The sequence below is a fragment of the Neolamprologus multifasciatus genome, chromosome 1 (assembly GCF_963576455.1).
Source record: "Neolamprologus multifasciatus chromosome 1, fNeoMul1.2, whole genome shotgun sequence".
Taxonomy (NCBI): domain Eukaryota; kingdom Metazoa; phylum Chordata; class Actinopteri; order Cichliformes; family Cichlidae; genus Neolamprologus; species Neolamprologus multifasciatus.
The window spans coordinates 21659785-21686987 of record NC_140439.1 but is presented as its reverse complement, the minus strand read 5'-3'; the positions used below and the strand labels follow the sequence as shown (position 1 = coordinate 21686987).

General features: G+C 40.8%; 2 protein-coding genes across 9 annotated transcripts in view; both read left to right on the top strand.

The window, feature by feature from the left end:
* cgnl1 (cingulin-like 1) overlaps window positions 1–6287 on the top strand; it is a 36099-nt gene extending 29812 nt beyond the window's left edge. For all 3 annotated transcript variants that reach the window (XM_085158756.1, XM_085158741.1, XM_085158748.1), the window contains 2 exons: window positions 166–329; window positions 1099–6287. In XM_085158756.1, coding sequence (XP_085014882.1) covers window positions 166–329; window positions 1099–1249 — 315 coding nt within the window. In that variant the 3' untranslated portion in view covers window positions 1250–6287. The remainder of the gene's footprint in view (window positions 1–165; window positions 330–1098) is intronic.
* Window positions 6288–11299: 5012 nt separating this feature from the next.
* myzap (myocardial zonula adherens protein) lies at window positions 11300–26688 on the top strand. Of its 6 annotated transcripts, none has more exons than XM_085159325.1 (15): window positions 11300–11693; window positions 13736–14381; window positions 15127–15207; window positions 18350–18442; window positions 19426–19587; window positions 19703–19795; window positions 19909–20022; window positions 20137–20289; window positions 20957–21082; window positions 21285–21413; window positions 22080–22174; window positions 22826–22931; window positions 23364–23447; window positions 23734–23795; window positions 23884–26688. In XM_085159325.1, the coding sequence occupies exons 2-15, from the start codon at window positions 14310–14312 to the stop codon at window positions 24482–24484; spliced, it is 1971 nt and encodes a 656-aa protein (XP_085015451.1). In that variant the 5' UTR covers window positions 11300–11693; window positions 13736–14309; the 3' UTR covers window positions 24485–26688. The 6 variants fall into 6 exon arrangements, with proteins under 6 accessions (XP_085015451.1, XP_085015442.1, XP_085015434.1 ...); XM_085159316.1 differs by having other exon boundaries at window positions 11301–11693; window positions 14182–14381; window positions 23689–23795; XM_085159308.1 differs by having other exon boundaries at window positions 11301–11693; window positions 23689–23795.
* The last annotated feature ends 515 nt before the right edge of the window (window positions 26689–27203 follow it).

The following is a 27203-nucleotide window of genomic DNA, read 5'->3' as shown; positions in this document are numbered from 1 at the left end:
CCCTTACCTTCATGCCCACTCTAACAGTCATTAAACTCTCTTTGCTTTGACTTAGACAAATGTCAAGACTAATAATTTATCAGGCATGTAAGAAAAATAAAATAAAATTTGATCTTAGAACTCTTTTAACTCTAGACATGTTTTTTCTTTTCCTCCTTCGTGAAGTTAAATCTGCGTCTGAAGGCGCTGAAGAGACAGATGGACGAGGCCGAGGAGGAGATTGACCGACTTGAGCACAGCAAGAAGAAGCTGCAGAGAGACTTCGATGAGCAGCAGGAGGCCAATGAGCAGCTCCAGAGTCAGCTCAAAGCTCTGCGAAGCGAGTTGAGGTAAAAGCACAAACCAACATCTGTCATCATCAGCACAAAGAGCAGTGCTTTAAAAGTGGTAAATATAAAATGCAGGCATTCTCAGTACTGAGGCTCAGTGTTGGTAGTAATCTGTTACAAAGTATTACTCGTTACAGGCAGCTGAGGCTCAGGAGGCTGAGCTGGGGGTCTTTTTGGGCTCCTTCCTGCATGTTGACGTGCCTTTGGGCAAGAGTAGAGTGCTTAAAATACTCATTTAGACTGCACACGCTCTACATAAATATCAGACCATTTACCATTATTGTATCTGAAATGAATTAGATTACAGTTACTAATTAAATAATTATGCCACTTGAGTTAAGTTGGTGGGCTCCTGCAGGTCATTGAAGGGTCTTAGAAAGTCAGAAATTAAAATTTGATGTAGGAATTTAATTTGTAGATGGTCAGGTTACGTTTGCTTATTTTTTTTAAAGACCTACAGTAACAATGGTGAACACTCCTGTTAAAAATGAAGTTGGTGTTTGTACAAGTCAGAGGTGTGTTTCAGGCAGTTTTTTCTGCTCTCAGATCTTTATGATGTCACACAGAGATGCATAATGTAATAATCTCACAGAAGCTCCACCTTGCCCCTGTTCAAACCTTTAGTTTATGAGGTGCAAGGAGGAGGAGCTCACACTCAGACAGAGGATAGATTTAGGGCGTACAAATAATGCAGAGCTGCTCTAGTAATGTCACACACACATTATAACAAGAACACTCTTAATAGTTTTGTTTGTTTTTGTTTGTTCAGACGCAAGAACTCGCCTGCTTCGCTGCTCAGCAATCTGGATGACGACGAAGACGATGACATCAGCACCGACGGGGAAACGTACTTCAGCTCTTCCTCGGGGTACAAGCGCTCTTTGAGTCAGGACAACCTCTTATCGACCTTCTCTTTATAAACAAACTCTGGAAAAAGGCTGGAAATAAAGCTGCTTTATGTGCAACACTGTCACACCAAACGGCTGAAGAGCTGTGCCATGTGCTCCTGTAAACACTGAGCTATCTGTGTGAATATTAAGACTTTCCAGCTAGGTGAGATAAATAAAATCCTCACTTCAGCAGCTTCAACGTCCATGAATTCACTCCGTATTATTAGAGCAGCTCTTTGATTAATTGGTGAAATCACAAAGGCAATGATGTTTTGTCCTGTCCAGTGAAAATTTTTGTAAATACGGTTTTAAAATGTTCATTTTATATCCCTGCGTTAAGCCCCATCTTCCAACATTGTTCTTCCTACTCTGAGTGGATCCTCCTTTAATGGGTTAAACATGCTTGTCAATGATTATTCCAGCATTGAATGCACTGTAAACAAATGAAACCTGTACTGTCTTTGTAACCGATATCCAGTTTTGACCCCTTCCTTTTTAACCTAATAGGTCACATTTACACACAGTATCTGAATATACATTTTATTTTTTTATCATTGAGTTAAATGCAAAATATTTCCTTTTTTTTTCTTTTCTTTTCTTTTTTTTAAATGATTGGAAATCAAGGGTATATGAAGTGAAATGTGCCAGGATTTTTTTTTTTTTTTTTTTTTTTTTTTTTAGTTATTTGTAGCTATAAATACAAAATCTCCTCTCAGTAAGAGGTTTGTGTTTTTTTTGTTTTTTTTTTGGGAACAGTAAATGAGGGACTTTGTACACATTCATTTTTATACAGTTTTATATAATCTAATGAGCAGTAAAATGACAAGTTTGTAATCAACATTCATCGTGCAGGTTTCTTTTGATATTAGTGACATCACAGTGTTACTCACACATCTTCTGGAAGATGCTTTTCTGTCTTAACGTGATTCTTCTAGCATCTCCGAACAAAGCTGCACACATTAAAGCTGTTTTATACTGGAAACGCTTTGATTTAAAACATGTTTAAACCTGTCTGTGATGAGCTGTGCCCGCTGTGTACATCAGCAGTGCCTGTAAGGACCACGTGAGGACCTTATGGGTCCTCCTTGGACCGAATCAGGGAATTTCTTCAGATAAACTGACAATCAATGTTTTGCTGCACTGTGATGATTTGCACTCTGTGAGAGGGAGAGTGGATGAGCGAGACAAATTCCTGCCACTACCTCTCTCTGTACACAACATAAATCCTGCTGAGGCTAAAATAAACTTAATTTCAGTTACTCTCACCTGTTTTTTGCTTGGTGCATACTTCCTGACAACTATTCCTCTCAAGACTTTCTTTCTTTTAGACATTTTCTTTTAAATAATATTTTGTGCATCACGTTCTTTTTAAGTTGAAGTTTCTAGTTAGACTGAGAGGAGGGGGAGAAGTTTTAAGTGCACTCGAGGGTTCAGATATGAAAATTAGGCTGGTCTTCACTGTGCCATAGCTGTGGTGGTGAATGTTTCTAGGTTTCATATTTCACACAGAAACTTGCCCCGTTTATTTAAAAAGTATACTGTCATCTTGCACAATGAAGCTAAAAAAACATTTTAGATACTAGCAGAAGGAAAAGAATAAAAAAAACAGTGCAGTTTACAATAAAGTGCCACATGCGCTTAGTAAGGGCCTGATACTGTGGGGTGAAAAAATTTACATGTACAACAGTGATAACACTATGTAAGCAAGTAGTGCAAATTGCATCCATAAATGATATATACACTGTAAAATGCATGTTTGAGAAGATGAGCATTTAATACTCCCGAATAAATGCGTTTCTAAGAATAGGAAGGTTTTGGCAGCACCTTCATTCTGTTTTAACCATTCTCTTGCAGATTTTCTGGTGTTCTTGGGATCATTGTCCTGTTGCATGACCTGATTTCAGTCAGGCTTTGTCTGCTGGACAGATGGTCTCACATGGAGCTCACGGTCCGCTCTGACTGTGCGGTGTCCAGGTCCCATGACTACAAAACGAGCCCAAATCATCACCCTTCCACCACCGTGCTTGACGGCTATTATTATAACACTATAGGTGTTTGTGCTGATATACTGTATTTAGTTTCTCTTTGGTCTCATCTGTCCAGAGGTTTTCTGGTTTGTTCAAATTTAACTTTGCAAAGCTAAGCTGTGCTGCTATGTTATTTTTAAGAGAAGAGGCTTTCTCCAAGCAACCGTTCCAAACAAGCCATCTTTTTCTAATTCTACAGTTGTAAACTTTAACATTTAATATGCTAACTGAGATGCATAGAGTCTGATATGCAACTCTTTTTTTTGTAGTTTTGGCAAATGTCTTGAATGTTTTCCACGTCTGCATAATCCTTGTCCATGTAGGATGATAGACTTCAAATTCTTTAGAAATGCCCTCATAACGTTTCCCAGATTTATGGTCAGCAACATTTGCTTCTTTAAGATCATTGCCAACATCTTTTCTCCGGGGCATTGTATTAACACACTTCTGAAAGCTCCAGGCCAACAAGCCGCCAAAACATCTGCTTTTATAGAGGTGCTCACACTGGCTGATGATCAAGCTAATCACTGCATTTGATGATCAGCACCTGGCTGCTACTTACCCTCTTAATTCCCCCTGGACTGCACAGAGCACTGATCTATGAGAAATACTCAGGAGGATCTTCTTCAGAATATTTTGATGACCTGAATTTTTACCGACTATGCCCCGGCATAAATCACCTTGTATCAAAAAACTCTAGACATGAATGACAGCTGTAAAACAACAAAAGAAAAATAATCATGAACCTTGTGAAAAAGAAAACTACCTGAAGGAGTTTTGCATGATGCAAGATGCAAGCAACCTGAGCAATCAGATAGATAAAGTCACCTGTTTGTCTGTCGTGTTAAAATATATAATTAAAAAAAGGAAAATATGAACAGTCGAGTAAATCAAACCACCGACTGCATGTCCTGCAGTATTTGAGTAAATGCGCTAAAACTCCTGGATGTGGCTGAGACAATTTGATCTTTGACTTCCCTTGTGCTCGAGTAAAATCTGTGCAGGGTCAAAGCAGCTGTGTCAACAGCCGCTCTATCTTTAATTTCGTTCTCAGCGGGTCAATATTTTTCCTGCTGGAATGTATGAAGCAAATGCAGCCCATGTTTTGGCCCAGATCAAGTTTCAGAGCTCAGGTTTGACCTCCTTCAGTCTCTGGGGTAATAAAAAAGTCCTGGCAAGGAGCAGGAGCACAGAGCTAAAAGTCCTCTTTATTTTATTTTATTTTTATTGTATTTTATTTTATTCAAACATAATGCAGAGAACTGTTCTTATTTTGACATTTAAATGTGTTTTTTTTCTTGTTTAAAACTCACATTAAACCTTCTTTAATCTCTTTTTAGTGCTTTTATTTTGTAGAGGACTCAGATTGAAAACTTTCTTGCCACTTGGGGCTGACCACAGCACTGAAAGGAGTTGAATAGATGGAACTTTCTTATCCTCGTTGGCTGACTGGCTATTGTTGGCAGGGCACGACCTTAGTTTGCTGCTTTTCTTTGTGGGACAAACAAATCAACCTCCTCAAGTGCCACAGTATTATCTCTCTCTCCTGTGTTAAGCCAAGCAGCAAACTAATAGGGCCCGCAGGCTGCAAGGCTTAGGGGGGAAAGTTGTGTATGCCTAACAAGGTGATCATTCCTGGGATTCCTTCATGTGCTTCACTGGTTTCAGCAGGAGCGGCTGCAGAGCAGGCATGAGGCACAGAGGGATGTCCTGGAGGTGAACTGTGGCTGTTTTGTGACACGAAGCTATAAATTTTAAGAAGGCAATCTATTTCACACGGAGCTCACCGTTTCACGGCTTCACTTTCAAGTTTTACAAGTCTGACAGAAAGCTGGACCCAGAACTGTCACAGTGCTATGCTGCCCCCTAGAGATGGAAAATATAGCAGAATTCATATTTCACTTTTTCCTGATAAGGTTTTGGTTAGGAGCAAAACCAATGCAGTTACCTAAAATTTAACCAGATGAACTAAATATGAGAAAAATTTAGTGGTGAATATGAATTAAATAGGATGCCTGCTTCTCTGCTCCATCACTTTTTCCGCTTATATGCTCGCTTATGCTGATTTATTTCTTTATTTCTAATTTATTGCTTTCAACTTGATTATTATTATTATTGATTATTATCCAGGGTTTATGAGGAATTATACTTATTTGCTGCATATAGATATTCTGTATGAATGATTATAAATTTACCAAATTTTTGTCCGACTTAAAGGAAGCTTTGTCTTTATGTGTGCACTCTACTGGAGTAGATTTCTTATTTATTTTATGCTGGGCCCTCGTACAACGCTGTCTGAAACCCAGCGATAAAGTGCGAAAAACTGCAGTTACTCTAGCTGCCGCTAGAGGTGCCGCTAGAGCTGCAATGTAGAGAAACCCAAACATCAAAAGTAGGGATGGGTATTGTTTAGGTTTTATCCGATACCGGTGCCCAACCGGTACTTTAGAAACGGTGCCGGTGCTTAAACGGTGCTCAAACCGGTGCTTAAGGAATGGAAAACACAAAATTGGTCCAAAAACCTCTCATGTTCAGCTGTTTTTTTGTAAAAAGATAACAATGTTAGCCTTTTCTGCAGCTATGGGGCATATATGGTATCACACTGGGCTCGAAGCTGTGCTTAAACAATGGAAAAAGCATAAACTTTGTCCAAAAACCTCTCATGTTTAGCTGTTTTCCACTTTTTCTTTGGTCATTTTAGCCTTTTTGGCCAGGGTGAAGGGAGTATCTGCCATCAAACAAGAAGACAGCCGCATGTAGCTATGATGATGTTTGCTAGTTCACCTTACTGCATTAATGTAATAACATGGTTAGCCTACTCAGCGTAAATTACACACGAACAACATTAAGCTCCTCACGCAGAGAAGAACGGCTGCTGCTGCCAACATCATCCGTCATCATTTCTGCTACACTGGCAGGGCTAGGGGCCAGGACTCTACTCTTCGGGTTTTTGGGGGATGTTGCTAACTCTTGGTCCGAAAACAGGCACCACACCGGCAGTAGATGTGCATGGTGTGAGGTCTCGCAGCAAGCTATCAAATACGGCGCATTTCTCGGCTTTAAAAAAAACGCTATGCATCGCCAGGTGTTTCATCGGATTTGAGGTGTTACTGTGGCGGACCACCAGGTGGCTCCACTCACACCCAAGTTGAAGGGAAGTGGGGGTGGAGATTTTGGCGCTAACTATATGTGATGTTCTGTCAGTTAATAAAGTGGGAGTGACTGAGACACTGAGACCTCTCCTGTCGTTATTACATACCTCCACATTACTTCCTTTGACAGTATCACAGTATAAGCTTAAAGCACTTGTTGCAGGCTGCTGAGTTTGCATATTTTGCTGTGAAGTACAGCCAGACTTTTGACCGCTTCGCCTTGGGCATTTTTAATCTGTAGCTCTGCTCTAAACGAACATACGTACCTGGACCTGCCTACTATCCTCAGAAACGTAAAATGATTGGCTAGAATCTAAAGTGTATCACTCCATACCAGTTGGTGGCGGTAATGCACCTTTCAGTTGTTTGCCAACCGCCAATACAAATGTAAGGAAGAAGAAAGTGTATCACAGCTCAGGAAAAAAAAAGCACCGAAATAAAGCACTGAAATGTGCGCTGCTTTTCGGTCTGGTTACTACCGTTTATGTCAGAACCGGTGCCATCCCTAATCAAAAGCATGTGAGTGATTTTCTTTGTAGCTCATCCACCTGCATAATAGGGCTAGAGGCGTGGCCATATTGATTAACAACTCTCGGTGTCATTAAACTCCACCTCTCCAGTGTGGAAGGCTTTCAATAGGTTACCTGGCTAATGTTGTGACTTCTATGTTGCACACTCAGTCCAAGAAACGTGTGTTTCAGATTTGGTGAGTATTTTTGGTTATGGCTAATATGCCAGCCACTTTATTGGGTACGCCTCACTAGTTCCCCTTTGCCTTCAGGACTGCTTTAATTCTCCTTGGCATAGATTCACTGGTCCAGGCCATTTAAGTACAGTGAACTCTTTGTCATGTTCAAGAACTCAGTTTGAGGTGATTTGAACTTTGTGACATTGTGTGTTATTGTGCTGGGTGTTGCCACCAGAAAAAGAGTACACTGTGGTCATAAAGGGATGGAGATGGTCAGCAACCATTCTCAGGCAGGCTGTGGTGTTTACATGATGCTCCATTAAAGTGAGCCAAGACAATATCCCGCACTCTTATGCCAAAACTGTTGATACAAGGCAGGGTGTCATGTTGTTTACTCAAAATTCTGACCATACCATCTGAATGTTGTAGCATATGAAACTCATCTCTCAAAATCGAAACTCATCAGACCAGGAAACATTTTTTCAGTCTTCTATTGCCCAAATGCTGATGAACACGTGTTAATTGAAGCCTCAGTTTATTGTTCCTAGTTGACAGATACCTGGTGTGGTCTTCTGCTTGAAGATTTGGTGTATTGTGGATGCAGAGGTGCTCTTCTGCATACCTTTGTTGTATTTGAGTTACTGCTGAATTCCTATCAGCTCAGATCAGTCTGGCCGCTCTGACCTCTGACATCAACAAGCCAGAGAACTGCTACTCATTGGATATTTTCTGTTTTCATCAAGATTCTCTGGAAACTGTTGAGATGGCTGTGTGGGAAAATCCCAGTAGATCAGCAGTTTGTGAAATATTCATACCAGCCCATCTGGCACAAACAACTACAGCACGTTCAAAGTCACTTAAATCACCTTTTTATCCGCATTCTGATACTATATGTCCAAATGCACTGAATTGCTGCCATGTGATTGGCTGATTAAATATGTGTTAGCAACAAGGAAGCAAGAAGGAAGAGAATAATACGTCACTTTAAATTACTGTGACTAATTCAATGTGTATTTTTAAACCAACACCCACAGAGTTGTATTGTGTTTTTTCTGTGTTGATCAGCAGCAGTAACATCACTCAGAGACACTAAACAAACATCCTGTGGATGCCTCAGGCGCTGAATGTTACAGTGCAGCAGGACAAACCTGCTCTCAGGGTCTCAGGGTGTTTCCAGCACTGCCTACAGTGAAGGAACTATTCACACTCTTTACCTGCAGCCTCAAAATAAAATAATCTAATACCCTCAAAGCTCCTGCTGACAGGGGCTTTGAGGGTATTAGATTATTATTAATTGTACATAATTTGATAATACATATTGCGTTATTACCTGTTATTACTGAACATTGTGTCACACCAGTGTAGAGCTATTTTGTACACGGGTGTGAATGTCATCATTTGTTTCACATAGAAACCCCTAATCTAAAATGCACCCATACCTCAAAATACCTCAAAACTACCCCAGTAAGTGCACAGAGTTACTTCTCACTGTGAAAAACAGTAGTCTGAGATATAGATGAGATCACCAGATTGGTGTCAGATTAGTTTTCTCTGTTTGTTTTCTAATTATTAAACGATCACATCATCATCAATCATCATTATCAAGTGGAGTCAGTCACAGAACTATAAAAGAGATAATTGATTCCTGACATTAGATCAATGAATAGGTGGGTTATCAAAACTTGTTGGCCAGCTATAAAGGCTAAAGCCTTAAAGGACAGTTGTAAATGTCTTGTCCTTTATTTACGGCACAGAGGCTGGGAAAACGTCTATCGCTGTGTCACAACAGGAGTGTTTTGTTTGTTTTCCATCTGAAAGAGTAAACATGGCTAAGAACGTAAGTTTGCCCAACAGGTTAGATGGCCGCCTCAGGAACAATAATCAAGGCTCAACATTGTACTAATCTCTCAGTATACATATATATTACTTTGTAAAACAAAAACAGCTTAAACTCCATTCCAGGTCATGCGAAATCAGGTGACATCAAATTAGCACACCAGCATTATCAGTGAATGTGAGTTTTTATTAATAAAACCTGTGCATTACTTTGCAAATTTCAGTGTTCGAAGTTTAGCAAATGTGAAGTATTTCGTGCACTGGCTGTCTGATTACTCTCCTGAAGTTAAAAGTACATTTTTTGCTATGAAGTGACGTGAAATGGAAATATGATTACCTCAAAAGCAGTGGCCTAAAGTTCATTAATGCTGGGTGACTGAACTCCAACAGCAACACCTGCTTGCTTCACATTTCTAAAAACAGCATGGCGTTGTGAAACCATGTCATTTCATCACAGATGCAGCATTTGTCTGTCAACAGTTGTAAAGTTGCTGCTGCAGCTGTCAGGGAATGATGAAGTGTGGAACTGAGGACTCAATGCAGGACTCTGCAAAAACTGCAGCCAACTGAAATCCACAAAACGAGATCCATGGTCAAACTGACACAAGATGGAAGACAGGGCTATTTATACACAGAGGACTGATCAGACATCTTAACTATTTATACACAGAAAGTTATTTATTTGACATCAGGACTATTTATACATAAAGGGTTGATCATACAGCAGGACCATTTATACACAGAGAGGTAGGGAACAAAGCTCAGAACAACATAAAACAAATGGCAACAATCGGGGATGCAAGGAAAACATGGCCAGGAAAGGGAAGCTAGGTAAGAACATATACTAAACATAGAGACTGGAAGACTCACATTAAACATGAAAAAAGAGATGTCGGATCAAAATCAAGACATGAACCAAATCTCGAATACAAAACTGAAACTCATCGCTGGAATAATCATGAAGTAGGAACTAAAGACAGAATATTACACTAAATGCACAAAACTCCCTGGGGCCAAAACCAGGGATCATGACAGTAGCAGCAACTACAAGCTGAAATTCACTGCTGCAGGGATGCTGAGAAGTCACCAACTACTGTTGTCGGTTTCAACAGCTAAATCCCACACAAACAGCCAGTCCCACACACCAAAAAGATCAAACACCTGTAACCTGCAGGCACCTGCAAACAATAGTCTCCTTATTACTGTGTTTAATGTGAACCTCTAATTATCATTGTCTTCTAGTGGTGGTGAATGTGCTCAGATACTTTAAGTCACAACAGTAATACACATTCCTCTACGTAAAACTCCTGCAATGGAAATATTAGTTAAATGCAAGTATGCATTTTGTTTTTAAATGTACTTAAAGTGTCCAAGAAAATATATTCTAATAGCTTGGATTGTAGTAGTATTATACATGACATTAGCATTTTGTTAATGTTGAGTCATTACTGTGTGATCAGGAGTTTACAGAAGTAGTCATTACTGATCAAATCTGACAATTACCGCCATCATCACTCATTCATTTCCTCGTGTTTATTACAGGGGGGCTGGAGCCTGTAGCTGTTAATGATAGGAGGAAGCCCGAGTATTTGGGGTACTCAGAGAGAACAAGCACAGCCAGGTGGGGCCTGTTTCTGCACAGAAACAGGCCCCAGCTGGCTGGTGTATTCAAAACCACGATCTTCTGCCTTCGTCAATTAAAAAGAAAGGCCGGAAAAAGTAAAAGTTTCCTGAGCAAAAACTTGCTTTTCCAGCCACAAATTTTGTGTGACAGTATAAACCAGATACAGCTTGAGCTGATTTAATTTTGGTGAAAATTGGGTCAAAGTCACATCAAATTTGAAATCAGTAAAAACTGTATATTACCCACAGTTTTTTATGTAACATCTCCAAACTTCACTACGATATTCGGGACAGTGAGTAAACTACAAAGTTTTAGTATAGCTGTTGCCCTCCGCAGGGAGTTGTGCTCTCTGTGTGCTCTTGCTACGGTAGTATCAGTTGATTAATCTTAATCTGTAACCTGTACATACCAGTTTAACCATATTTCCTTTGGGTAGAACTAAAACTCCAGCTAATATTTTTTACATTCCTAAAACATCCTTATGCACTTATTACTAATCATTAAAAACTCAATCATACTTATTATAAAGTTAAAATTGCCATTTACATTTGCTTTAAAGAGCGTGAAATGGGAAGATCGGGTGGTGGCGTCATAAATAAAAGACTGTGTAGCTGGAGGCTTGCGTAACATTTGTGAATGATTAATAAATGAATAAAAACACACTAACGGGTCATATAGTGGTCTACTGGTCAGCACTGTTGCTTCACAGTCTCTTTAAATCTACCCACAGCATGGGTCTGTTGTGTGGAGCAGGTGGATCTAAGTTGGCTGCAGGTATGAATATGAGGTTGTGTCTCTCTCTCTTTGTGTTTACTCTTTGATAGACTGGTGACCTGTCCAGGGTGCAGGGCAGGGGTGGGCAATTCCAGGCCCCGAGGGCCGGTGTCCTGCAGGTTTTAGATCTCATCTTGGGTCAACACACCTGAATCACATGATTAGTTTGTTACCAGGCCTCTGGAGAACTTCAGGACATGTTGAGGAGCTAATTTAGCCATTTAAATCAGCTGTGTTGGTTCAAGGACACATCTAAAACCTGCAGGGACACCGGCCCTCGAGGCCTGGAGTTGCCCAGCCCTGGTGCAGGGTGTACCCCACGTCTTGCCCTATACCTGCGACAGACTCCAACCTGTCTGTGACCTGGAATTAGGTAAGAAGAAGAATGTTATTATTTATGTCACAATATTATGACATAACTAATAGCATCGCTAAAGATGAATTAAAATCGCTATTTAGTGTTCTTTGTTTACTAACAGTATTAACAACACTGTTTACTCTATTTTACTATTTGTCATGTATGAATTATTGCTCTGTTTTCTGCTTATAAATGTACTCATGTTGCTTCTTTATTTAGAAAGTATTTTTTTGAAACTTTTTCATCCTGTAAATCTGGTTGATGTTGTGACACCAGTACTGTGGATTTAATCCAGAGAGTGACATTGTGATTGTGACGGGAGGTGAATATCACACATTTATGAGAGAGAACTTCCATATGACATTGGACTTGGACAGAGTGGCTGCCTTACTGATTGCAGAAGCACCATTTGTTTGATGTCTGGTTAACGATTAACCACAGAGTCCAGTAGAAATGCATCTCGTATTATTCTGCGAGCTTTTCTCATCATATTTATTGACGTGAGCTAACAGCAAAGCTTTGATGAAGCACCACGTGCAGCTGAACGAGCTCTTGCCAGGCAACTTGAGTCTTTAAACTTGATTCCTCATTCTTCAGAGACTTTGTCTCTAGTTTCTATTGAAAGGGAGTGACTGCAGCCATTCAAAAGAGGAATGTGATCTGGCTGTGCAGAAGACTGTGCTTCTGGTCCTCAAAGATAATTGTCAGCATGAATAATCATAAGCAGAGCGCATATTTTGTCAGTGTAAAACCAAGTGAAACATGGAGTGGTAAGGAAGAACATTAAAAAATCATGTTTGCAGTGCGGTCTTTCTTTTCATCCCTCTCACGATATCAATAATTTATCTAGTGTAGCACCTCCTCTGTTGGCTGGTTGGCATTCACAGTCATGTGGAAAAGCAACACCCTCGCTGTTTTCATTAGGAGGATAAGTAGCAGCCAGGTGCTGCTAATGAAAAGCACTCGATTAAGTCACAATCAGCACCTCTATAAAAGCACAAGTTCTGTCGGTTTACTGGTCTGTATCATTCAGCTGTGTGTTAACACAATGCTACAATCTTCCCAGCAAATTCAACCCCAGGTCAGATCATGTAATGAAAAAAAGGGGAAAAAACAACATCTCAGACTCTACAGGCCTCAGTCAGCACGTTAAATCTTAAAGCTTGTGACTGTACGATTGAAAACAGAACAAATACGGTTTGTTTAGAAGACTGAGGTGACGCAGGTGAAACAAACAAAAAGCGCCCCTGTATTGGTGCATGAAATTCAAATAACAAAGTCCATAAACAAGTTAATCTAAATCCAGCAGGGGGGACAGAAGGAAGTGTGCTAAGGGTAAGCAAACACTGTAACAGTGGACAAAGGTAAGACAGCGTTATTTATACTCACACACTGACCAGAGACACAGCTGGGAAGACACAGGTGGACACAATCAGCACAATCACAGAGGAGGAAGTAAGACTGAACACAAGACAGAAGACAACTGAGTAGCAAAGTAAAACAGGAAGAAAGTAACAATAACTAAAGCGGGAAACTCGATACAGGAAAACTCGATACAGGAAACAGACACAGAAGGAAAGTAACAGGAGGAAGCTAATAAACTCTGATATAAACAGACCTTTGAAATCACAGGGCATGACATACTGTCCATTCAGAAGTGGAAGTCTATGAGCTTTTGTTTTTTGTCTTTTTATTCTATGGCCTGTCTTCCTACATATAACCTCCAATTTAAATTATATTATGGACTTTTATTAGCAAATTTAAAAAAGAATAACTCTCTTGGTTTATGTAAAGGTTTCAATCAGATGAAGACCCTTAATTTTTAAAGGTTATTATATAAGAGCCCCCATAATGCACTTGGCAGTCCTACCTGCGAGAGCAAATAATGAGAGCGAGTGAATAAGAGGGAGAAATCAGATTCCATCTCAATGAAAATTCTTTATTTTAAGTCTTTTAAAAAACCACCTCTGCCACTCAATGTGTTTTTTTTTTCTTCTCACAAAGCAAAACTTAATCTAAATGTGTTTTAAGTCTAATAACTCTTACATGTATAACAGGCCTGGCAGGCAGTTATTGTCTCACTGCTTCATGTGAACCGTGGGCTCCTCTTATTAGCCATTCCCTCTGATAAGGCGTGCTCCACCTGTCCCAGCCCGAGTTAAAGGACCCGCCCTGCCTGTGAAAGTCCTGCTCTCAGGGCCAGGAGGCGCAAAAGAGCGAAGCAGGTGAAATGTGGCCCGACAGGTCTGATGGGAGTGCAGAGAGACGTAGTCAGTGCAGAGAGGATTGCTGAGTGACTGACAAGCCTGTCAGTCAGGTGGCTTTAGGAGCAGTCTGGCTGGAATTAGGACAATGACATTGTTGTGTTTGTGCTGCTGAGAGCAGAGCTGGTTTGCACCTGATCATTTCACTGACTGAGGGGGAACCTCGCAGCCCTGAGGATACCCACTGCAGACGCAGCAGCAGAAGCAGACTTAGAGTGGAATTTCCCTCCTGTTCCCAGGCTGGGGCCGGGGGCGAATGGTCGCTCTGAGAATCTGAGCAGAACTCAGGAAGGAGATTGAGAGGAAGGGTGGGAGGACAGCCAGAGAGGGAGAGGAAGAGAAGCCAGGAGTGGACATTAGAGGAGACATGCTTCGCTACGGTTCAAGACCAACTGTTTCCACCACCACAACAGAGGACTCTCCAGAGGCTTTAAGAGAGGTAAGAAGCTCGAGAGAAGCGAGAACACTGAAGATCTCTCTGCCTTTCCCCCCATTTCTCTCTGCTCTCCTCTTCTCTCTGTGTTTTGTCCAGTCCAGTGTTTTTTCCTCCCCTCTTCTGTTTGTCGGCTGTTGCTTTTAACTCTGCTGACACTTGTTTTCCTGTCTGTAAGCAAAGAGATCCATTATCTCTCTCTCTAACGTTTTCTGACTCTGTTGTAGGACGTGTGGCTCTGTTCACTTACACGAGTGTGTAATGGGAGCTGAGCGTGCAGGAGGCAGAGCTGTCATGTTTATTTGAATAGCTCTCTGATAAAACAGGCCTTTGTACTTGCCCCACGTTTTATTTTATTCCCATGGTCGCCTCATGCAGGTCAACGCGTACCATAATATTTAGTGAAGCACGCTTGTAGGGTCTGCTGAAGAGTTCAGTTTTTTTCTTTGTACTAAATTTCTTATGAAAAACCTCAAAATAGTAAAAAATCAAAGAGTTCCCACTTTCCATGTATCTGTTTTACATTTTTACATTTTACTCTGTTTTGCATTTACATAAACTTTGTTTGGTGCCCTGTTGCTGCTGTATGTGAATAAGCTCACAGAATTTTTTAGTTGACAGTTCAAGCTTTGCCACAATGTCCGAGATATTTAGATCTGAATTGTATCTTTCTTCATGATGACCATCTGTAAATTCCCCTAAATTCAAACATTTGCCTTTTTTGTCCGTGTGTGTTTGTTTTGTTTTCCAGAGGAGAATCAGACGCCTGAGACTGACTCTGTATCCCGGAGAAAATGGAAACAAGGAGCCAAAAACTGAAAAGTCAGACACTGTAAGTTTTGCGTCTCCCTCAGTGTTACCTCCACCCTGTTACTCCGGCCAGAACCGGCTTCAAATCCATACGGTACAATACGTAAAGTTACATTAAAGAGAAAACGTCATCACACTCGACTCAGTTTGACACTGCTGATCAGAAATAGTGACGTGTGGGAGTAAAAGCACCAATAAAAACCAAACAGAAACCCCTCCCACACACACCTTAATTCATCTTATAAACCATTAAAAGAAAGATGGTGGAAAAGCTGAGATTTATGTGCTTTTTATCATCTGGTCTAGTTATGCAATCATGACAGGAGGGCGTGTGTGTGAGAGAGATAATGCCCACACAGCTGTTTTACATTTACTTCAAAGCTCTGCTCCATCTGTGCTCTAACACTCTTCCACAGAACAGAAAATGCTAATAAGTATTAACAGTATTAACTCCAAAGGATGGTAACTAAAACAAACAGAGCTCATGAGAAATTAATATTTGCCTACCGAGGTGTAGAATTACTCTTAGTCACATTTAATATTTGTTGGTGTGCTCTGTGATCCTGTGAATTATGGCTGAGTCGACGCCACAGGCTGCGTGGGTGTTTGCTGTTGGTGGCTCTGCCCCGGTCTTTGTTTGTGATCGGAGGCTGATGCCAAAGTTTCAGAGCAAAAGTGCGAGAACTGAGTGCAATGCTTGGGTTAAGTTTAATCTCTGAGGAGAGGTTTTTCCTTGTATAACTGTGCGGTGTGCAGGATCCAGAAACATAATGGCTAGTTTTGAATGAACCTTGTACAACATGTCCACTCTTTCCACTGATAGCACACTGAAGTAATCTCTGAATGTGGCTGCCTTTGGGAGGGTGTGACTGCAACTATTGGAACTGATGACAAAGGACAGTCTGATGAAGTGTGAACACAGAGTGGAGGGAAGCGCACGTGTTTAGAGCTGATGTGCACTTTAGTGTTTGGGAAGGATGCAGATTTGTGCCCTCTGCGAGTGGCAGCCGGTTTGTCCCAGAACAGACATCGGTGACTCCAGCAGCACCGTCAGCATCTGTCTGTGAGATGAAAATGGGAACAAGCGATGTAACGAGTGAACAGAAGGGTGTTTTTAAAAATAAAAACAGCTGAGTAACAGAGTAACATCACCGCTGTTGGGGGCGGGATTCATGGCAACACAAACTGGATTTCTGAGACCAATCCAGATGCAGATTTTCTTTACAGTGAGGTATTTCACAATCATCATAAAGCTGTCATAAAGATACCACTTTACTCCACACTACCACTCCTGTTTTCTTGTATCATGTGAAAAAAGTTTTCCTATCAGAAAGTATTAGACAACATGTCGCCTGTGACTGCTGGTTGTACCTTTTACAGCGCTGATGCAAGTCTGAAAGCAGTCTTGTCATTCCTGAACCCTAAACCCTAAACCCGAAAGTCATCAGCCTCAGTTTCACTGAAGTTCAACAGCAAACTGAAGCTTAAAGTATACGTGGAACTGCAGCACAGAGTAGAAAATACCAGGCTGGAGCCAGTTAGAGGTTCAAGAGGTTAAAACTTGTGCCTAGTTCATCTGTTCATCATGTTTTCAGTGTGGCGCTTTAAGGTCTTTGCAGGTGCTGCTGTAATTACTGTGTTGTTGCAAAATACCTGCACATGTGTTTACACTGAGTACTGATGCTTGTTTTTCAGATAACTTTTCGCTCTAGTTACACTATCTTAGATCTTAGATGTCATCACCATGGAAGGTCAAATGAAGGTCAGCAGGAATGTGGTAATGGGGACTGCATCCAGTTAATCAACGAGGAAGGAAATGATCAAAATATCTTTTCTCAGAGATATCCAGCGATACCGTGTTTCAAGAGGAATGCTGGTTCTTCGCTGTGAAGTTAGAAAGGGCGTGTCCTGCAACTCGAGACATCGTGGATTATATCCAACCGGCGACTGCGGCCTAGATGATATGTAGCACATGTGAATCATGACACACGCAGAGGAAGGAAACAGAGAACTGCTACCAGACGATGTTTCTATACCGGCAGCATTGGATTTCATCTCCGTAACAGCCGTAAAGTGAACACGGTTCAGCCCAGTGAGCTACAGTGAGCATCCTCCGTGCTTGTGTGACAAATAAGGAGCTAATCAGGTCAGACGGTGCAGTCATATGATAGAGGAGTGAGTTCATACAAACAAATGACAGTGTTAGATGACAATGCACTGATGCAAGATTATTTTACCGAGCTGTCTCCGAGCATTTTTTTTAACATTTGTGAACAGCTCAAGCTCCTCAAGCAACAGAGGAAAAGTAAGCCAGAGTGCTTCTCCCACAAAACTTACAAAGGGCAGGTAAACACGGACCAGCATGTGGTCAAACATTGTAAAGTTCAAAGCTGAATGGGCAGCACGCAGGGCTTCGTGAAGCGAACTGATAAAGATGGCTGTGCTTCCCTCCCATCTGCTGGAATCCACATCCTCCCGCCTATTAGCAGGCCTTTTCCATTTCTCAACAGCAGGTCCTCTGTAGATTGAGTGGTGCAGAAATGTGAGGCTGGGCTCTGTCCACGAGACCACACTGGCGTCTTTGTTCCTCCTCGCTCTTATCTCTGTGAGATGTGGACACTGATTCCTCTTTTTCTGAGTGGTAGTCCTCAATGAATGACTTCTTTGTGTAGAGACATCTAAAAGATATCAGAATCTGTCTATCTATAGATCTATCTATAGAAACTATATAATATTCACATACAGTTAAATAAATACTTCAAGAGAGTGTTTACTTGCATTTTTGTTTAGAATCCTGCACTTTAGGCTCACATGAGGCATGCTGTAGAATATATACACAAATGATAAAGCTTAATTGAAAATGTTTTGTTTTACACGAATCATGGGTGGCATGGTGGTTCAGTGGTCAGTACTATAGCCTCACAACATGAAGTTATGGGGTTGAACCTGCAGTGTAGTGTTTGAATGTTGAACCTGTGCCTGCGTGGAGTTTGACTGAGTGCTTTGTTTGTACTAAAGACATGGATGTTAGAATTAGCAATGGACTTAAGACCAGGCTCCCTGCTTGGATATGCTGTCAAGAGAATGGAAGAATGAATGGAAGGATGGTTGAATGGAAGCCATCCACATCAGTGTTCTTGACCTGTTTTTGTTTTATTTTGCAGACTGAAAATGAAAAAGATGTCAATGGGATGTGGAAGAGGAAGAACGGGCTCATCCAAAGAGAGAGTCCACCTGGCCAGGAGTCACCTCAGCAGGTAGACAAAACAGCCACTGCTTCACTGAGTGTGCCCTGCGCATGCACCGTGAGGCTGTCATTAATATTGTATTCACACATTCAGCATGAACAGAGGCTCACAGGTCACTTAGGCAAATGCTGTGACCATCACAGTTTAAAGACAGCAGGTCTGTTCAAAGTGTTTCTATTTGTTTTTACTTGTTTCAAGTGATAAACTATGGCAAAGCTAATAAAATGAGCTGGATCATGCAAAATTTAAACTTGACTTACTTAGATATTCAATTAACATTCAATTCAATTAGAATAACTGACTGCTTAAGTTACATTTTAAGCAGAAGAAAAATCCCTGCAGCGTCTGTTTACAGCTCTTCATCATTTTACACCAAATGTGTGTATATAAGGATATATGACCGCATGCTCGACAGTGTGTTTCTATTTTGGCGCATGTACACTGTGAAGCACTTTATACATAAAAGTTATCAAGGAAGACCAATTGATAATGAACAAAAGTGTTAGCTGCATTTCTCTTTATCAAGTAAAGCACCTTGCTCTTGCGTTACAGCTGAAATACTGATTGAAATGTAGTCTCTGAGCTAAAGTTGTTTTTATTTGTGCCCAGGACTTTTGCTGTGTATTATTTAGTCATTGCATTGTGCCACACTGCTCCTGTGCTGGTGTGCATCTGTTTTCATTGGCTGTTAGAGGCACAATAGGCAGAAATGGGTAGCAGCTCATGTCCTGGGTTGCAGAAACACGACACCTTTGATGCACTCTGCACCGTTTTTTAGCTGCACATTGCCAACTTCTTATTTCCACTGCACAGCAGCGTGGGCGCTGAAATACTTGATCACTTGCACATATGTATGCATGTGCATGTACATGCAGACTCATGCAGTGCATCTGTAAGTGTGCACACAAACACAGAGACACCATGCCAGCATAAGCCTGCCTCAGCGGTAGGTAGCTACAGAAACCTGACCGGCACGATCCTCTCTCCCTCAGCACCTCGGAGACATGACCAATGGGGTGCCAGAGACCTCGCTGCAGCATCATGGGCTCAAAGTGTATGGTGTAGTGCAGAGGACAGGCTCGGATAGACAGGAGGTGCTGGCACGCGAGTGGACAACCAGTCACCTACAGGATGAGATGAGATACATCAGGGAGGTGAGGAAAGACTGAGCCTTCAGGCCAATCATTCTTTTACCATCACATCATCCATACAATGCCGAGTGGGTTTCTGTTTAGATGATATCTGTGTTTTCCTGGTTTCTGTTTGCAGGTGAGAGATTCTCTTGAAAAGGTTAGAGAGCGGATGTATGGACAGTTTGGAGGAATGCAGCAATCAATGCAGAAGCTTTCGCAGGAACTCAGGGTAAAGATTATGACAACACCATGTGACCGGATGCACTGACATTCCTCATCAAACTCTGACCTGTAAAGCTGTGCATAAATCTGTAAAAAGCTGTGTGCCACGTGTTTCTGCAGGCTGCCAATGCACACAAGAGGAGTCTAGAGTCAGAGGTTAAGATCCGCACGGCAGCCATGGAGAACTATGATCAGATGAACAGTTCCCTCATATCTGCTAACCTCACCTTGCAGGTAACAAATCAAAGTCACCAAACACTCCGAAGACATTTTCTTTTCCTTTTTTACTCCGGCAGCTGGATGCTGTTACAAAAAGTCTTCACTGGCTAAAATAAGTTCCCTTTGCAGAAATCCCTTCTGGACGACTGTCAGAAGAGAGTGAGCTCGAGAGACAATGTGAAAAGTTTGCGGAGCACCTATGAGAAAACACAACAACAGCTCAGAGACAAGGAGCACGAGCTGGCTGCAGTACAAGCTGAAAACCAAACTCTCAGGCTTCAGGTAGTCCCGCAAACACAAACTCTTTCTGTGGGAATGAACATGAATCCACATGTCCACAGATTAAAAAACCCCCACAAAACTTTACAGTGGAAGTGGCTGCTTCTAATGCCACAAGGCCACGAGACCGAGATGTCAGCATGGCCAAAATAAATGGGTGGAATTCAAAATGTTCCCTCAAGTTTTGTGCAAGCGCTACTTTGTGTACATTTAAAGGGGCAGTGAAGTGCTCAGCTGTCCTGTAACAAAGTGGTCTGATGAGTCAATAAGAGTGATGGAAGGACAGGACGTTTAGGACTTCATGACGCCTACCAACAGTGAATAAATCAATAAATGAAAGAACATTTTTCTATCTCTGCAGCAGGTAACATTAAAATCCAGCCTTACCGATCATCATCACAGTTCCTGAAGTTTTGAGAAACCATCTCCTGTCCTAGTTTTTTTTTTTTTTTTTTAATTTTTAAAATTTACATTAGAAAGCAGAGAGTCCAGCTTTCAAATCACTGTGTGATCTGAGACACAGCAAACTTTTATCGAGCAGCTCTGTTAACATATCATATTGCTGCGGAACAGAAACACATCAGCTGCATCTGCATCTTCTACCCTGAGAAGAATGTGGCCTAATCAGTTGAGCAAAGTGCTAATTTTTGCTATGCTGTGGACTGTCCAGGTGGAGTCTTCACGGGAGGCCAACAATAAGGCGCTAAAGGAGCTCTCGGAAAAGCTAGAGAAAGAGTATGAGGAAAAGCTGCTGGAAGAACAACGCAGGCACAGGGAGGAGATTGAAAACCTACAGGTCTGCATTCTTTGGTCCTTATTCATACATACATCACACTTTGTTTTTGTTTTTATTTTGACAGCAGAAACCAAACCTATTGACGTAGATTACCTAAGGAAATAACTGTACACAATTTACAAATAAAAAAGTTACAAAATTCTTGACAATGAGGCAAGCCTAAGCTGAGAGAAGAGTGGCAGACATATTTCTGTTTGCACAGGCCCAACTCGATGAGTACATCAGACGACTTGAGGAAGCGGAGAGAAACATCAAAATCGCAGAAGCCAAGATTGCAGAGAGGGACCAGAGGATCGTGGAAGTGGAGCGTCTCCTGGACTGCATGGGAAAGGTAAGTCAAAAATGTAACATATGTACATGTCTTCCTGTTCCCTTGACCCTTGAACAAAATTGTGTAAAACAAAAATTACACAATACTTTGAGGGATCTCACATATATCAGTCAAATGTTTAGGAAACGATGAAGATGATACTTTTTAAATGTACAAAAGCAACCTTCTGTAAAAGGTTATGACCGTATACATGTGCACGTAGTGAAGTTCAGTCCATGTTTACTGCATACAACATAACACTTGGCCAGCTGCAAAAACACCTAGGACCCACTACTTTAAAACCACATGCCTGATACCGAGGTTTCCCTACAGCTCAAACCGGTTGGGCACAGGACCACTGGGGGTGCCAGCAGTCAATCCTTTGACTCCTGTGGACTGTGGGGTGGGGCCTCCATGGATTGGGATTGTTGCCTTGCTTTAGTTGATGCTCAAACTGATAGGGATTGTTGGAGTTTGGAGTGTTTTCCTGCCAGGAGAATCTTTTCAGGTGGATGTTACGTGCCAAAGTTACATTGTTATGAATAGTAAAGAATTCCCATCAGGACCCTGTAATCTAAGGAGACGACCGATGTCAGTGATTTTACTTCCCAAAAAGACTCAAACTTTTGAGTATTAGGATTTTCATTCAGCCATAGGAAAACACATAAAATGTTGTGATTTCCACAGGAGAAGAGCCAACTGGAAAAGCAGCTGAAGGACTGCGAACAGCGCCTACGCCTGATGGAGGTGACGGACAGAACTGACAAAACTGTAGCCAAAAGGTACAAATTAAAGACCAGATAGAAAATTTAAGCTGCGCGTGAATCTAAAGGCTCTATTACAGCCCTTTCTCTAAAAGTGGATAAAACTGGCCAAGACTGCATTAGATGTGAGGAAGTTCTTTGTCTTTGGTTTGTTTTCTCAAACTGTTTCCAACATCAGGGATAAACTTTCATTCTTGGTGCAGAGATCTTAAACAAGGAGCTGCAAACACACAGGATGCACGATAAACCCCACCTCAGACAGCACATCCAACAATAATACTGAGAAATAATTGAATAGGATGGGATATTAATTAAAAAAATAAACATGTTATTTTTTGTGTAAAGGTTCAGCTTAAAATTCTTTCGTACGTTTACCTAAAGTGCAGACCTGAAAGGTTTTTTCAAGTCAGCTAAGAACCTTCATAAACACTTTTTTCCTTGAAGCTTGAAGCAGTGTGGCTTACGCTTGGCCCTTTAAACCAGTTGAGCAAGATGCTCTTTGGAGCAATGAAAAGGAGTTTTTCAGGATGTTTATAGCATTGTGCAGGCAGATTAATTACCTGGAAGGGAAAAAAGCACATAACTCTTTTCATCGATGTTTGCAAATGAATCAGGGTGCTAGAGTCCTATTTCCTTCATATGTGGGACTACATCGTGGTTGTTTTTTAGGTCCAAAGAGCTGGAAGGTGAAGCAGGTGATCTCCGCGAGAGGATCAAACACTTGAACGACATGGTGTTCTGTCAACAGAGGAAGGTCAAAGGAATGATTGAGGAGGTGAGTAGGATTTATTTATCTGTATGTAGACCATGGATTCAACTCCTCTGTTCCACTGTTTTTATAGTGGGAGTGTCTCATACATTTACATAAGTAGCCTGTTTGCCATTAAAACCATGGATAATGTCAATGCACACAAGGAACGGAGAACTTCACTGCACAAGAGTCAATAAAGGGCGCGACATCATGCTAATGGGGTGAATTCATGTTCATAATTTTGATGGGAAGGGGTTGGAGATAAAGGGGCATTATTTGTCTTCACTGAAGTATTTATAGCTCAGTTATTCATTGCCTCATTTCTATGTATGGAAAAACAGAGATTAGATAACGACTCTAGTTAAGTTTGCTGTGAACTGGATTTTCCATTTCTGTTTTCCCTGTAAATTATATAAATAATGTTTTTAAAATGTTTATCTTTCTGAATTTGTGAAGGTCGAATCTCTGCGAGCTCAGGTTGCTCAGAAGGACATGTTCATCTCTGAGCTTCTGGACAGGATTGCAATAGTGGAGTGTGAGGTAGGATGAGACTGGTGTGTTTTCTGTGTGTTTTAATAACTGGTGGTGTGGTGTGATAATCTGCTTCATGGCTTCAGATGATCACATGGGCTTCTGACCACTGAATAACTGAATAACTGTGTTAATCCCCCTCTACTGTTTGTTGCTGCAAGCGTCAGGTCATTTTTTTCATGCAAAGTGACGACAGTCTTTTGCATGTAACTGACCTGATATTTCTTGTTTCCTCTTTTCCTTTTCCTAGAATAATGAATTAGAAGACAAGCTCAAGTATTTTATGTCCACACAGAATAAGACACGAGAGGTTTTGGAAACCAGAGAGAGAGGAGTAGGCTGTGATCTGCTCCCCAGGTAGGATTGTGATACTAAGTAGCATTGGGTTGTGTTTTCTTGATTAGGAGGTGTTTTCTCACTCTGGTTTCTGACTGTGCTTCTGCAGACATGAAGCACAGAGGTATGATGTTGAGCCTGTTCAGTGTGAACCAACTCATCTCTCTCCCATCCAACCCCCATCACCTGATCATCCTCTATCACCTGTAAAACTCCGATCACCCACCGAACCACTGTCACCCACACAGCCTTTATCACCCACTCATCCTCTGTCGCTTAGTCCAAACCCTTCCTCCATAGCGCCCTCATCCCTGGCACAACCCTTATCATCACCTCCCATTCAACATCCATCGATCTCTCTAACACTGCCCACTCAGCCAAGGACGTTTAAGCTTAATAACCCTCCCCCCAGCAGGCTACATTCAAGTTTACTAAGGTACACTCCTGTCCAGTACAGCCGCTTCCTGGATTCCAGACCCCCACAGGAGCGTGGGACATTCTCCTACATCCACCCATCTGAGTCTGAAGCTGGTGTCAGTCCGGTCCAGCCTGGAGAAGACGAATTGGACGCACAAACAAGCAGAGGCACACACTCCATGCCAGAAGAGTCCACTTCATCCCCGCCCTCTTCTCAACCACGATCAGGAGTGCGAGTTTATACGCCGTTCATGAAACTCATGGAAATGACAGCAAAGATAAACATAGATTAAAGTTAAGTAGCAGTCCTGGAAAATGCATGAGCCAAGACTTAAATAAGAAGAGTCAATGAAGCTATGAAGCCATTTAGCTTAGTATAATTACTGAAAACAGGGTTAACAAGTAACGCACAAACTTCTTTTCATAAGCAACAAAATCAAAAACAACATTTTATCAAACTGGGAGTGAAAAAAAACTGGAAATTAAAAGAAACTCACGGAAGTCATTGTCCCCAGTTACAAACTAGTTTGATCCAGATTCCCTGTCAGATGATAGCTTAGTCCCATGTGGATGACAACATGAGTGAACAGTTTAAATACTTTTCTTTAAACTTGTTGACAGTTGGATTTTATTTTGTGTTTCCTCTCTTTTTTTGTATCAGTGCTAAGTACAGAGCTAATCTGTATGTCAACAGTAAATATGTAGCTAAAGCTAAATAATAGTATCCTCTAACTCAGTCTGTGTACGCTGGGAAAGAGACAAGCGTATTAAAAAAACTGGTTGGAGTAGTGCAGTAGTAACATCCTTTATTATTCTCTTACTTGAGCTTAACATTTACGTACTATACGGACTATAAAATTGTCAAATTGTTCACAGCAAATTGTAAAAAATAACAGTCTTAAAAACAAATTTTGATAATGTAATATGATAACATACTCTGTGTTGGTATATAACATAGAGTAACGTTAACGATTGAAAGTGAAAAAGTGGTGATGTAAAGTCGGGTTAGCCATTAAAACATCAGCTAGTGTGCTTCAAGAATACCGCTGACTCAGAATACATATGTGGGAAATAATAATATGTAAATAAACTACGTGGACAGAACTACCGACCTAGCTGCACATTACTCACGGTCTGATATCCCCGTGTTGATGTTGTTATCATCATAATAATGTTGATCCAGCATCAACATTACATCTGACCAATGACGTTGGAGCATTCAGTGAGCCAAGCATTAGCTTAGAATTTAGCTAAAATTGCAAGCTCATGCTAACCGGCATTAGCAAACTTGATAATGCCAGTTGCCTAACAGCCAACCTAACTTGATAATATATTTATTACATTGCATAACTTTATAAAGAATATAGTTAATAAAACACACAATAACGTTTTATATAAACAAAAGAATCCCCACCTCCCCTCTTATCAACAAAGTGAATGGTCAGTTGCAATGCTGATCCTGGACCAAGATTGTTATGATGATAATGCAGGGACAACACCAACACTGGGATATCAGACACAACACAACATGCAACGGGAGTATTAAAGTGTGCTCTTTGGAACAACCGATTCTTTGTAAATACAGACTGCCTGGCCAGGCATTTGACTTTATACAACTGAATTCTAGTATTAATAAGAATTGTCCAATATTTTTTGTCCATATAGTGAATATAAGAGGGTTACTTATGCATTCAGAGCCGTTAATATTAACTAGACCAAAGTGTGGATTTTTTCCCTTAAACCTCTATTGTCTTTGGCCATTTTTTTAAAAAAAATATTCTTTTTAAAATGTACTAACACAAGAATCTGTTTTAAGTCATTTTAAAGTTGTCACATCCGTGTCAGTAATATCTCACTCATTTATGTCGGAGATAATGATTTTTGGCCAGTGAAGCAAAAAAAGTCTTATGTGGGTTTCTGTCCCATGTTTGCACTTAGCTCTAATAATGATAAAAGTAGCTTGATGTAGGATGTAAATGATGTGATGCTATGCAAAAAATATTTTTCTAACTGATATAATATGGAATATATTTCTTTTGTTTACAGTGAATCTATTCTATTCATGTTGCTCATATGAAGGTCGATATGGTTATTGCGTGTATTTTCCTATCATTTTATATGTGGTCTGTACAAATTAAACATATGATATTTTGTTACTGTCAATAATATAATATTTATTACCATGCTTTGTGCCTTTGTGACAGCCTACTCTGTGATCCTGATGGTCAAAGGAAAGCTATTTTAATTGGAAGCAGGGTAATATTGTAAAATAGGACGTGGTAAATTCTTGAGAAATCTGTTATTAATGATATTAACTTTAATGAGGTGACTGCCGTTCCTGAGCCACTGGCACAAGTGTTATCCAGGTGTTGTCTGTACTGCCACAGCTGTGTTTGAAATAGTTTTATGATGTGCCTTTTCCTCGTTGATACATATAATACTACGATTAACGATGAGAGGCCAGCATCTGTTTGGATAATAAAGACTGTGCAAATGATCCTGAATGTGTCACAAGATGGCTGCGCTTACAAGGAAGAGTCTTTAAAAATGGGTTTGTATTTTTTTTATTTAGTAACACACTTTTATATAAACATGCATGAATGTGCGTCTACAGTGAATTCTAGGGCTTTTTATGATTGCATGTGCAGACTTCACAATATCAATTTGTAGTTGTCTGCTACTGCTGCTGCTTCAAGCTATTCACTGCATAATGAGCTGTGCATTGAGTAATCAAAATGAGCCAAGATATTTGCACACACCAGTCATGATTAGGAATGTGGAGCCGATATAACAAAAGCTACAACAAAAGAATAATTTACGGGTTAGTGCGATGAAGGGCTGAAAGAAGTAAAAACAACTGATATGTCCGTGCATTCATATGTGTCAAAGTGTATGAGGACAGCAAGACAGTGGTGACTGTTTTTGGCAGCAGCCTTTTTTGCATCCTGACTCATGTGTGTAAAGTGTTCATGCCATCAGCAATTTGTTTTTTGTTTTGTTGGGTTGAAAAAT

Bases quoted from the DNA above. Each gene is read 5' to 3' on its own strand.
- myzap (XM_085159316.1), top strand. From the start codon at position 14,310: ATGCTTCGCTACGGTTCAAGACCAACTGTTTCCACCACCACAACAGAG. The intron at 21,414-22,079 runs GTAAGTCAAAAA...TGATTTCCACAG, and splicing joins TCCTGGACTGCATGGGAAAG to GAGAAGAGCCAACTGGAAAA. The intron at 22,175-22,825 runs GTACAAATTAAA...GTTGTTTTTTAG, and splicing joins GACAAAACTGTAGCCAAAAG to GTCCAAAGAGCTGGAAGGTG.